General features: G+C 36.1%; 1 protein-coding gene across 1 annotated transcript in view; it reads left to right on the top strand.

The window, feature by feature from the left end:
* LOC136406695 (ATP-binding cassette sub-family A member 6-like) overlaps nt 1-12,574 on the top strand; it is a 95,841-nt gene that overhangs the window by 13,605 nt on the left and 69,662 nt on the right. The window contains exons 7-9 of the mRNA XM_066386732.1: nt 5,047-5,188; nt 7,073-7,258; nt 11,611-11,758. Of these exons, the coding sequence (XP_066242829.1) occupies nt 5,047-5,188; nt 7,073-7,258; nt 11,611-11,758 (476 nt within the window). The remainder of the gene's footprint in view (nt 1-5,046; nt 5,189-7,072; nt 7,259-11,610; nt 11,759-12,574) is intronic.

Genomic DNA, 12,574 nt, shown 5'->3' with positions numbered 1-12,574 from the left:
TTTTTGTCTGGAAAGCTTTTTATTTCTCCTTAAATTTTAAATGATATCCTTGCTGGATAAAGTAGTCTTGGTTGTAGGCTCTTGTTCTGCATTACTTTAATATTTCTTGCCATTCCCTTCTGGCCTCAGTTTTCTGTTGAGAAGTCAGAAGTCATCCTTATGTGGGCTCCTTTGTATGTGATAGCCTTTTTTTCTTTAGCAGCTTTTAATATTTTCTCTTTATCACTTAGTTTTGGTATTTTAATTATGATGTGTTTTGGTGTAGATTTCTTTGGGTTTCTCTTTAATGGAGTTCTCTCTGCTTCTTGAACTTGTGAGATGTTTTCCTGCCTTAATTGAGGGAAGTTTTCTGCTATGATATGTTTGAACAAAGTCTCTATCCCTTGTTATTTCTCTTCTTCTTCAGGAACCCCTATGATGCAGATGTTATTTCTCTTCATGTTGTCACAGAGCTCTCTTAGAGTTTCCTCAGACTTTTTGGTTGTCTTCTTTTTTCTGCTCTGCTTCTGTGCCTTCATTTATCTTGTGCTCTAACTCACTAATTCAATTCTCTGCTTTATCCATCCTGCTTTTAATTCCTTCCATTGTGTTCTTTATTTCTGATATTGTATTTGTCATTTCTGACTGATTCTTTTTGCTATTTCAATGTTTTTTTTTTATATTTGCTATCTCTCTATTTAGGTGTTTGTAATGATCATCTACTGTTGTTCTAATATTTTTGAGCATCCTAACAATCGTTATTATAAACTCTGCATCTAGTAATTTGGTTATATCTGACTCATTCAGGTTCTTTTCTGGGGATTTCTCTTGATTCATTTGTGTTGCATTTCTCTGCTTTCTTATTTTTTCTGTGTAAAAGAAGGTTTTGGCCACTGGAGTCCACTGGATGTAGCCTCTGTGTTCCCTACGTGTGGTCTTGCCACCCCCTCTGCTGTTGCTGCCTAGGGGCATTGGGATATGGGCGTTGCCAGTGCTTGCCCACTGGGACTGTTGCTGTGGTTTCCACCTCTCCTTCAAGGGAGTCAATATTTATTCTTTAAGTGTGATATCTGAATTTCCTTGTTTGTTTATTTATTTATTTTAGCGAGAGTGACAGAGGGAGGGACAGGTAGGGATGGACACATAGGAAGTGAGAAAATGAGAAGCATCAACTTTTTTTTGCGGCACCTTAGTTGTTCATTGACTGTTTTCTCATATGTGCCTTGACCAGAGTGCTACAGCAGAGCAAGTGACCCCTTGCTCAAGCTAGCAGCCTTTGGCTCAAGCCAGTAACCTTAGGGCTCAAGGCAGTGGCCATAGGCTTATGTCTATGACCCTACACTCAAGCCAGTGACCCCATCCCCAAGCTGGTGAGCCTGTGCTCAAGGTGGCAACCTCAGGGCTTTGAACCTAAGTCCTCTGTGTCCCAGGCTGATGCTCTATCCAGTGTGCCACCACCTGGTCGGGTGCCTTGTTTTTATTTTTATATTTAAAATTTTTATTTTAAATTTATTGTGTTGACAATGGTTTCAAGTGTCCTACTCAATATAAAACCCTTACATACTGCATTATACCACCTATGCCTCATGCAGGGTCTCTTTCCACTTCAATTTCTCACCCCTCTTTCTCCCTGGTTTAAGTTGCCTTGTTTTTATAATGAAGGTTTTCTTGAGTTTATAATGAGGATTTTCTCTTTCTTCCCCACCCCAACTCCATAATAAGTTTCTTTTTCTAAGTAATGTTTTAATTTCCTGTCATTGTAATTCCTACCCTGTGGTTTTTTCAACTTCTACCTGTTGTACTTCCCTTATATTCTCAGAAAGTAGAATCTGCAGAACATGTTGTGCATTTTAAAAGATGCTGATGTTTCTAACATAGGCAAAATCATTGTAAAGACATGAAATTTAAAAATAAGTCTCACAGCAACATTTTTTTCTGATGTATCTTCTTGAGGATATAAGAAGGGAAACAAAAGAAAAAAATCAATAAATGGGACTACATCAAACTAAAGTTTTTTGCACAGCAAGGGAAACCATCAACAAAATGAAAAGACAACCCACTGAATGGGAGAACATATTTACCAGTGAGACATCTGATAAAGGGTTAATATCCAGAATTTATAAAAACTTATATAATTCAACTCCCAAAAGACAATCCAATTAAAAAATGGGCAAAGGATCTGAATAGATACTTCTCCAAAGAAGACATATGATTGGCCAATAGACATATGAAAAGATGTTCAACATCACTAATCATCAGAGAAATGCAAATTAAAACCACAATGAGGTATCCCTCACACCTGTTGTAATGGCTATCATCAATACATAAACCAATAAGTGTTGTGAGGTGCAAAGTTTTTTTCCACCCGCATTCCCCACCCTCCTTTCCCTCTGGCTTGACTAGTCTTGTTTTTATAATGAAGGTTTTCTTGAGTTTATGATGAAGGTTTTCTCTCACTCTCCTATCCCCAACTCTGTAATAAGTTCCTTTCTATAGGTAATGTTTTAATTTCCTGTACTTGTGGAGAAAAGAGAACCCTCATGCACTGTTGGTAAGAATGCAGACTGGTGCAACCACTGTGAAAAGCAGTATGGAGTTTATTAAAAAAATTAAAAATGAGCCCTTATGACCCAGCAATTCTACTTCTGAGAATATGTCCAAAGAAAGCCAAAACACTGATTGGAAAGGATATATGCACCCCTATGTTTATTGCAGCACTATGCCACGGACCAGCACAGCTAGTAATTCTGGGTCCTGAGGGAGAATGGTGCAGAATTAAGAAAATAGTCTCACGGAGAAAAGAGGATGGGATCAGGAAGTCTCTTCAATGCAGATGGCAATATCCAAGAGAGACACAGCCCCAGTTTACTTTATTTTATAGCCATATACAAATAAGGAAGTCTTTGATAAAAAGTCACACATCTGAGGCAAAAACAGGAACTCTCTTAAGGCATAAACAGGAATCCCCCCACCATGCATAAGTGAAATCCACCAACATCTGAACAAACAAAGGGTGAGAGTAAGGGCATGTAAATTGCTTCCAGCAACTTAAGCAAGTGAAATGGGGCTATGGGATGAGTGCAGATACTCAGCTTCATAGCCGATATGGAAGTGGGGGGGGGGAACTTAGCCTTTTGCTAAGCCTCGAATTTACAAAGGCTTTTTGCCACTTACAGTCTACCACAGCACTATTTACAATGGCCAAGATACTTAAGCAGCCCATGTGTCCACCAGTAGATGAGTGGTTAAAAAAGCCTTGGTACATTTACACAAAGGAATGCTACTCGGCTGTAGAAAGAAGGAAATCTTAATCTTTTGTGACGCATGGATGGACCTAAAGAGTATTATGCTAAGTGAAATAAGCCAAAAGAACCATATGATTTCACTTATATGTGGAATCTAATGAACAAAATAAATTAACAAACAAAATAAAAACAGACTATCATCAATACAGAGAACAGACTGACAGCTGTCAGACTGACAGTTGGCAGGTGGTAAAAAAGGTGAAGGGATTAAGCAACAACAACAACAACAACAACAAAACTCATAGACACAGACAACAGTATGGTGATTTCCAGAGGGAAAATGGGTTGGGGGAAATTAAAGAGGGTAAAGAAGGGATAAATGATTTTGGAAGGAGTCTTGACTTGGGGTGGTGAACACACAATACAGAATACAGATAATATGTTATAGAATTGTACATCAGAAACCTATATAATTTTATTAACCAATGTCACTTCAATAAATGCAATTAAAAATACATAAATCTTGAAATTTAAAAAAAATTGTCAAATAAGCAGTAAACATGTTCTACTGTGACATATTGATGTAAGTTCCCAGTCTTAATACATTTGCTATTTTTTCATCTGTTGAATTTTTACTTATTAGTTGATTGCAAGTAAAGGAAAGAGCTCTGGACTTCATCTTAGCTTTCTTAAATGGTTTTACTCTGTTGACCCGAATAGGCCCTTTAACTAATAATGGGGACTGTGGTTTACTCATCTGTAAAATGAGAAAGTTGGTCTAAAACACCTTATAGGCTTGTTAGATATAAAGTTGAATACCGTTTCTTGATAACTACCTCATAAAAATGTGACCACTAGCATATCTAAAGCAAAACAGTGTAAACTCTTACAGTGTAACATAGTTCATATCAGTTTAAATAAAGAAATCATAAGTAGGAATAGCAAGAATGGAATGGGCTTAGTGAAGTTATAAAATGTCAGTTTTCTACTACTAAGGAGAGTGGAGGTGCTGATGTCTGAGATCCTCAAGAAAGGTCAAATTACCACCTGCCCCAATGCATGCATTATTACTCAATTGATTAGGAGCTGTTAAGTTTCTTTTGAATTCTAAAAGTAGAACGCTTTGGTAATACATTATAAATCTGAAGATACAAAATTCTTACCCCCTTTAATTCGGCAATTTTATCCAAGAGAAATGTTTGTGCAGCCTCTCCCCCCAAAAAAGACAAGTATAAGAATACTCTTAGAAACATTACATTAGTAAAAAAAAGAAAAAAGAGAAGAAAAAGCAAAAGAAGAAAGAAAGAAAGAAAAAGAAAGAAAGAAAGGAAGAAAAAGAAAGAAAGAAAGAAAAAGAAAGGAAGGAAGGAAGGAAGGAAGGAAGGAAGGAAGGAAGGAAGGAAGGAAGGAAGGAAGGAAGGGAGGGAGGGAGGGAGGGAGGGAGGGAGGGAGGAAGGAAGGGGGGAAAGGAAACAATGAAAATATTTATGGACAGGAGAACTTTGAAATATATTTATACAATAAAATATTACACATCAGGGTATACTATTATATATGTTGATTGATAAAGACAAGTTGTACAAGAATCCACACAAGATGATACTATTTATACAACGTTCATAGTGTTTATACAGTACGTGAATACAGAGCTGACACCTAGCTAGTAGCCACAGCCATGCCAATATAATATTAGTAATATTTTAGTTATTAATCTAGATGAAAGGTATAGAGACAATTATTACATTATTCTTTAGATATTTTGTGTTTTTAGTATTTTGTACTAAAAGTAAAATAATTGCAATAACTTTTTGTCTTTATTTAGGTTGTCCTGGGGTTTAACCTATGCTGGCTTTATCTTTATTATTTCCATAATCATTGCAATTATCATAACATCGACCCAAATTATAGTCATGACGGGCTTCATGGTCATATTTACACTCTTTTTCTTATATGGCTTATCCATGGTAAGTTCATGCAATGATCACCACTTTCTCTGTTTTCCACCTTAGCTCTATGTAGCAAAAATTGTCTCAGCAGGCTCTACAGTTGTTTCTTTCATGCCCATTTTGTGTGTGCATGTCTGTGTGAGAAAGTCTATATAAGTGTGAAAAAAACTTGTAACCTAAATAAAATTAGACTTCTTTTTTACATAAAGAGCTGAATTAATGAAATGATACCTCAAAAAAAATTATTTGACTCTAAATTATCTAACACTTCTGTTGATAATTAATAAAGAGGCACTTGAGTCAAACCATATTCCCCCCCAAACTTCCCCATCATGTGGTAGCTTTGCACAACTCTTCTTCCTCTAATAAATATCCCACCTTGTCCTGACTTGTCACACCGATCCCCTCTCCCTTCTCTGATTCTCTGAACAAGAGGCTCTATAGAGAGTCCTTGGGTTATGAAACAATTCCACTCCTTTGACAGTGATGTGACCTGAATTTTGGTGTAAGTCAAGACACACCTAAGTCTAAGTCACTTACCTATCTTAACTCAGTTGTAAAATCATAATTTAGAACATAAAAACACAACTAAGAAAACACATAAAAAGAAAAAAAATACTGTACTGTACACTGTACTATAGTAATAAAAAAATGTCAAAAAATGAGTGTAAAAAAAAATCCCTTACCTTTGTTCCTGTGGTTGGCTTGCACAATAAAAGGGGCATTGCAAGGTGGGAGAGAGTGACCTGTCGGGATGAGGAAGCTGGAGAGGCAGGAGAACCTGCAGAAGGTACTGGAGATACTGGGTCAGGTGAATCAAGATTGCCTAAAGGACATGCAGGAGAAGCTGAGGATGAGTCTACCTGTACTACAGGTGTTTCATCTCAAAAAGTAGCTGGTGTAGAGGGTACAGGATCTGTTGCAGTCCTCTCTACCTTCTTAAAGAATTGTTCCAGGATAGTCTGGAAGGTTGATGACTTCTTCTCTTCTAAAACCTGCCTATAGCATTACAAGGCATCCATAACAGCTCTGTAGACCTTACTGAATCTGTTGTCTCTGGGTTCCTCAGCCTGAAATTTTGCCAGTCCATTCTCTACCATAGAGAAACCTTCTGTCAAACCCTTGGTAGTAAATTTTTTGGGTTCTGGGGTTTCTATCTATTCCTCTTCAATCAGCTGCTTCTCCAGCTGAATGAGGTCCTCAGGACAGCTCCTCTCCATGAGATGCCTGTAGCTCTGACTTTCATTTAGGACCCATGATAAGGGTAAAAAAGTCACCAAACAAAGCAACACAAACGGAACACTTATGCTTTTAACAGTCCAAAATGGCATAAGTAAACGTACTGGGGGACACAAACTTCCTCACTCATATTTTACGTTACTGCGTATTCTTCTGCCACGCAACCAAATTAGTTGGCCCACATAGTTCGTAAGTACGATGCTAATGGTGTAAGCTGAAACACTCACATCTCAATTTTTAAAAGATTTTACGGGAGTGAGCGTCGTAAACTCGAAATGTCCCATGTTGAGACTGTTGTAACCTGAGGACATACTGTATTTTCTCCCACCTTTCAGGGCGTTTTTTGCAGAAGGTGTGTAGATGTTCTTTAGGAGTTTAATACAGTTTCTTTCAGTCTTCCATGTCTGCATTTTCACCCTTCCTTCAGCAATTCTTTCAGCTGTTCCCACTCTTTCTTCAGCAAAAAAAGCCCAACATTTGAATAGGGCACATGGGGATCCTGTTTATAAAGGGGTTGAGAGAAAGACTGAGCATAATTTTGCCTTAATATTTTCATCACTGACTTACTCATAAAGATATTATGATTCTTATTGAATTGTGCTACCAATGATTCTCAGTGAACTAAATTTATTAGAACAGTTACATGTCTTCTCTCTCTTTCAGATAGCATTAGCATTCCTGATAAGCATGTTATTAAAGAAAACTGCCCTCACCAATTTGGTTGTGTTTCTCCTCACTCTCTTTGGGGGGAGTGTGGGACTCTCTGCATTTTATAGACAACTTCCTTCATCGTTGGAGTGGATTTTGAGCATTTTTAGCCCCTTTGCCTTTGCTGCTGGAGTGGCCCAGGTGAGAGAATAGTTAATTGGCTTATTATTGCATTTTCAAAAGAACTTGATACTTCATGACTCTTCATAATCAACATTTTCAGGTTAAGAGATTTTGTTTTAAACAATCCCTCTCTAAAGCCAAATTTGAAAACATTGTTACATTGTAAGAAAAATAATGGTCATCTCACAAGCAAACCTGAATAAGAAAATCTTCCAAATTTTCACATTGTAGCTGTATTTTCATTTTGAAGCATTGTCTTTGTTTTATTTCTGTATACAATATTTCTTTCTTTTCACTTCACATAAAGTATCCTGCGAGTTTATTTAAATTTGTTGGTAAACCTCTTTTTTGAAACCTCAAATATGAAAAACTTTCAAGATGCAAATATGGAGTTTAACCAATAATTAATTGTAAAGTGAATAAAAGGATTCATGAACTAGATCAAGAAATAGGGCACTGACAACCACAGACACTCCTCTAACCACTCCTTCCTCCTAGAATTGAGTGTTATGATAATTATTTTCTTGCTTTTAATTATAACTTAAGTACCTGTTCCTAAATGTAATTTTTTAGTTTCGCCTATTTTCAGCTTAAAGTGATATTGTGCAAAGTGTACTTTTGAAAATATGGGTATTTTCACTCAACACTGTTTTTAGGCATCATCCATAGTTTCTCGGTAGCTATAATAGAATAGTGTTATAGAGTATTCTATTGTGTGAATATACTGTTGCTTTTTTATTGATGGACAAGAATATTTTCCAGTTTTTGACTATTAGCAATAACTGCAAAAAATTCTTATATATATTCCCTAGTAAATGTAGGCATTCAGTTCTGTTTGGTATATATCTAGGAATTGAATAGTGAGACCTAAAGTTTGTATATTTTAATTTTAATAGCTACTGTCAAATGATCTTTCAAAGTGGTAGCATCAGTTTACCTTTGCACCAACAGTGTGTCAAAATTTCAGTTGCTCCAAATCTTCACCAACACTTGGTATTGTCAATCTTTAAAATTTTGGTTATTCTGGTGGATATGTTATTATATATCATCATGGAATTAATTTGCATTTCCCTGATTATCGAGGTATTTTTTGGATTTTGTTTTTTATAAACTGCTAGTTCAAGCCTTTTCACATTTTTTTTTCAATTTTTCTGAAGCTGGAAACGGGGAGGCAGTCAGACAGACTCCCGCATGCGCCCGACCGGGATCCACCCGGCATACCCACCAGGGGGCGGTGTTCTGCCCCTCTGGGGCATCGCTCTGTTGCATCAGAGCCACTCTAGCGCCTGGGGCAGAGGCTACAGAGCCATCCCCAGCGCCCGGGCCGTCTTTGCTCCAATGGAGCCTCGGCTGCGGGAGGGGAAGAGAGAGAGAGGAAGGAGAGGGGGAGGGGTGGAGAAGCAGATGGGCGCTTCTCCTGTGTGCCCCGGCCAGGAATCGAACCTGGAACCCCTTGCACGCCAGGCCGACGCTCTACTGCTGAGCCAACCGGCCAGGGCCCCTTTTCACAATTTTTAAACTGTTTTCTATCTTTTCCTTATGCGCTGTAAGAATTTCTTATACCTGCTGAATATGTGACATTTTGCAATTATTTGATGCCAACATTTTTAATATCTTTAATGTTTTTGTTTGATGGACAGAAGTTCTTAATTTTGATAAAGTCTAGTTTGTCAAGTTTTTCTTCTATATAGAACTTTTCTCTGTTTAAGAAATCATTGCCTACCTAGAGATTATAAAGATATTCTTCTATTACCTTTTTATACTAGAAGCTTGATTGATTCTGCTTGTCTATTTAGATATAAAATCTCTTTCAAAAAAAACTTTTGTGTGTCTCCAGGTAGAGGCAATATTTAGTTTTCTATGCAAATATCCAATTGCTTTAGCCTCATTTATTGAAAGGACCATTCTTTCCCAAAGTGAATTGCAGTGTTTCCTTTGTTATAATTCAATCAATCATGTATTGTCCCACATATGTCCATCTGTGCACTGTTGTCATATTGTCTTAATGACTTTGCTTTATAATATGTCTTGATATCTGATAGTAACAATTCAACCACTTTTTTTCTTTTTCAAGAGTCTTTTATTTTTTTTAGTGAGAGAGAGAGAGACAGACAGACAGACAGACAGATAGAGACAGATAGGGACAAACAGGAAGGGAGAGAGATGAGAAGCATCAATTCTTTGTTGTGGCACCTTAGTTGTTCATTGATTGCTTTCTCACATGTACCTTGACTGGGACGCTGCAGCTGAGCCAGTAACCTTTTGCTCAAGCCAGCAACCTTTGGGCTCAAGCCAGCAACCTTTGGGCTCAAGCCAGCAACCATGATGTCATATCTATGATCCCATGCTCAAGCTAGTGAGCCCATGCTCAAGCTGGATGAGTCGGCACTCAAGCTGGTGACCTCCAGGATTCAAACTTGAGTCTTCAGCATCGCGAGCCAACATTCTATCCATTGAGCCACTACCTGGTCAGGCTCAAGAGAATCTTTCTATGCTGGGTTCTTTGCAGTGTGATTTATCATTTTTACATCATTAATTTATCAAGTTATACACACATCACACACACCGTATGTGTGTGCAAAGGTGTTGACATTTTGCTGCAGCTGAAGTTTTCTTTCTTTCTTCTATTTTTTATTAAGTGAGAGGTGGGAGGCAGAAGATAGACTCCTCTGTGCACCCAACCAGGATCCACCCAGCAAGCTCCATCTGGGGCTGATGTTCTGCCCACCTGGGGCCATTCCATTGCTCAGCAACTGAGTTATTTTAGTGCCTGAGGTGAAGCCTTGGAACCATCCTCAGCACCCAGAGCCAACTTGCTTGAACCATTCAAGCCATGGCTGCAGGAAGGGAAGAGAGAGAAAGAGAAGGGGGAGAGAGAGGGGAGGAGAAGCATTTAGTCACTTCTCCTTTGTGCCCTGACTGGAAATAGAATCTCAGACTTCCACACATCAGGCCGACATTCTACCGCTGAGCCAACAGACCAAGGCCAGTTGAATTTTTCAATTTGGAGAAAATTAATACTTTTTTTTTTATCATAAACATGATGTATCTTCATATTTATTTTCCCTTAGTAATTGTTTTAAGATTCAGTATAGAGTCTTGCAATTTTTTTATTTATTCCAAAGTTTTTGATAGTTTTGATGCCATTATAAAAAACATCCATGTTTAAATTATTTCTAAATGTGTGTTGTTCATGTAGAGAGATGCAACTGATTTTAGTACATTGGCATTGTGTCTAGTGTTGTTGTTATATTCTTTTATTAAATCGAATATTTTTTATGGTTTTATCTGGGTTCTTGCTTATATAGAAACATTTTGTCTACAAATAATGATGGTTTGTTTTTATCTTTTTGCAGTCCTTAAAAGGGCTATTTACTTAGTTTTCTTGCCTAATGTACAGATCAGGATATCTAATACAATATTGAATAGAAATGCAGGCAAAGAAAAAGTTTTTAACATTTCACAATTAAGCATGATTTTTGGTGTTAGTCTTCATACATGTAATTCACCAGCATGGGGAAGGAAGATCTCTTAGTTTGTGCGATTTCATTGTAAGCAGATACTGAATTTTATCTACCACTTTTTCTGCTTCTACCACTGTATATTGACATTTTCTCCATCAATCTGTTTTATGTCGAATTACATTGATTGAGTTTCAGATGTCAATCCAACCTTGCATTTTTAGGATAAACCCAACTTTTTCATTAAATGTTAACATTTTAACATAAATTGAAAAGTTGTATAGTGTTTAGATAAGGAACTGGGCTTGGAAGCTGAACTTCCTGTATTCTGATTTTAGCTTTGCTATTCCTTGCTATGTGATTTTTGACTTCATTTGGTTAAGCCACTCGGTGTCTTTGTTTTATCATATTTAAAATGCAGGTAAACATAATAGTGCTGACCTCATAAGGTAATGATGAAGATTAAATTGGATAAAAGAAAAAACACTTGGAATGGTGCCTAGAACATAGTAGCTATTATTTCATAAAAAAATATAAATACAAATCTTTATTTGCAGTAATGACTAGAAAAAGAGTTAAGTTCTTACTTAGGTATTCTGATAAGATGCTCCAAAGAATTCCTTGTATTTTCTAAAATTTTATTTCTTTGTTGCACAGGACAGATATTTTGTAATATTGCAATGAAAACAAGCAAGTGAATTATAATTTAAATTCCTATTCTTAGAACATTGCATTTTTAAAAAATCAGTATTTTCTTCTGACATTCCTTTGTTTTCTGTAAAGTAGGAATAGTTTTCTAATAACTATTAAAAGGCTTATTAAAAAAGTTACTTAATAAATAATGATTCTTGCTGTTACACTGCATTGCTTTTATTTACTTGTTCATTATTATTTTTGTTTGAATCTTAGATTATCCACCTGGAATATAATATGAATGGTGTAACTTTTCCTGACCCATCAGGAGACTCATATATAATGATAGCAACTTTTGCTATGTTGGCTTTTGATGCTTTTTTGTACTTGGTATTGGCATTATACTTTGATAAAATTCTACCCTGTAAGTAATAGTGAATTTTTTTCCCTGATCTCTATAGATATTGATCATATTAAAGATTTTTCTTAAGGCTTTATATAAATATTTTTTAAGAAATCATGAATACAAGTATTTCCCATGATGGGCTGAATGAGTTCTTTATTTCTACTTCATAGTTTTAATAGTCTGAAAAAACATTTACATAAAAACAATCATTCTTCTGACTTTAATATAATATACATTATAAATATACAATCATGATAATTTTAATGCATATTATAATTACATAGTATTAAATAATGTTACTTTTTTAAGGATCCCTGCATGTGTTTTCAAAGAATGATATTTAGGATTTGTATCAAAACAAACTGAAATAACTTAGCTCTTAAGATAGTTTTGGCTTGTACAGTATAAGATGATAATACAGTGAAAGTACTTTTTAGTAAATATTTGTTCTTTTTACAAGAATGTTAGGTAGATTGTAAGCTAAATACATCAAGAAAGGGCCTCACATGTGAAATAATCAGTGTCTCTCTTTCCCTACCCCCTGTTTGTGGGAAGACCATTTGTAGAAGGGGAGATATTTGTTCTTTAAGGAATTCACAAAATGAAAATTAGAGGAAACATTTTAAGCATTATTCTGAAAAATTTTCTATATTGTTCATATTTATGGAAGTATATTGCCCAGTTAGATTTCTTAATATTGCAAACAACCAAGAATTTTACATAAACCCAGAATTCCTTCACATACACTAGAATCAGAATGCTTTTTTCCTTGTATAGTCTTCTTATTTATTTATCTTAATATTTTTATGTTCCTTCTACTTTGACAGCAGTAAT

The sequence above is a fragment of the Saccopteryx leptura genome, chromosome 5 (genome assembly GCF_036850995.1).
Source record: "Saccopteryx leptura isolate mSacLep1 chromosome 5, mSacLep1_pri_phased_curated, whole genome shotgun sequence".
Classification (NCBI taxonomy): Eukaryota; Metazoa; Chordata; class Mammalia; order Chiroptera; family Emballonuridae; genus Saccopteryx; species Saccopteryx leptura.
The sequence above is the reverse complement of the archived record's forward strand: the minus strand, read 5'-3'. Positions and strand labels throughout refer to the sequence as shown.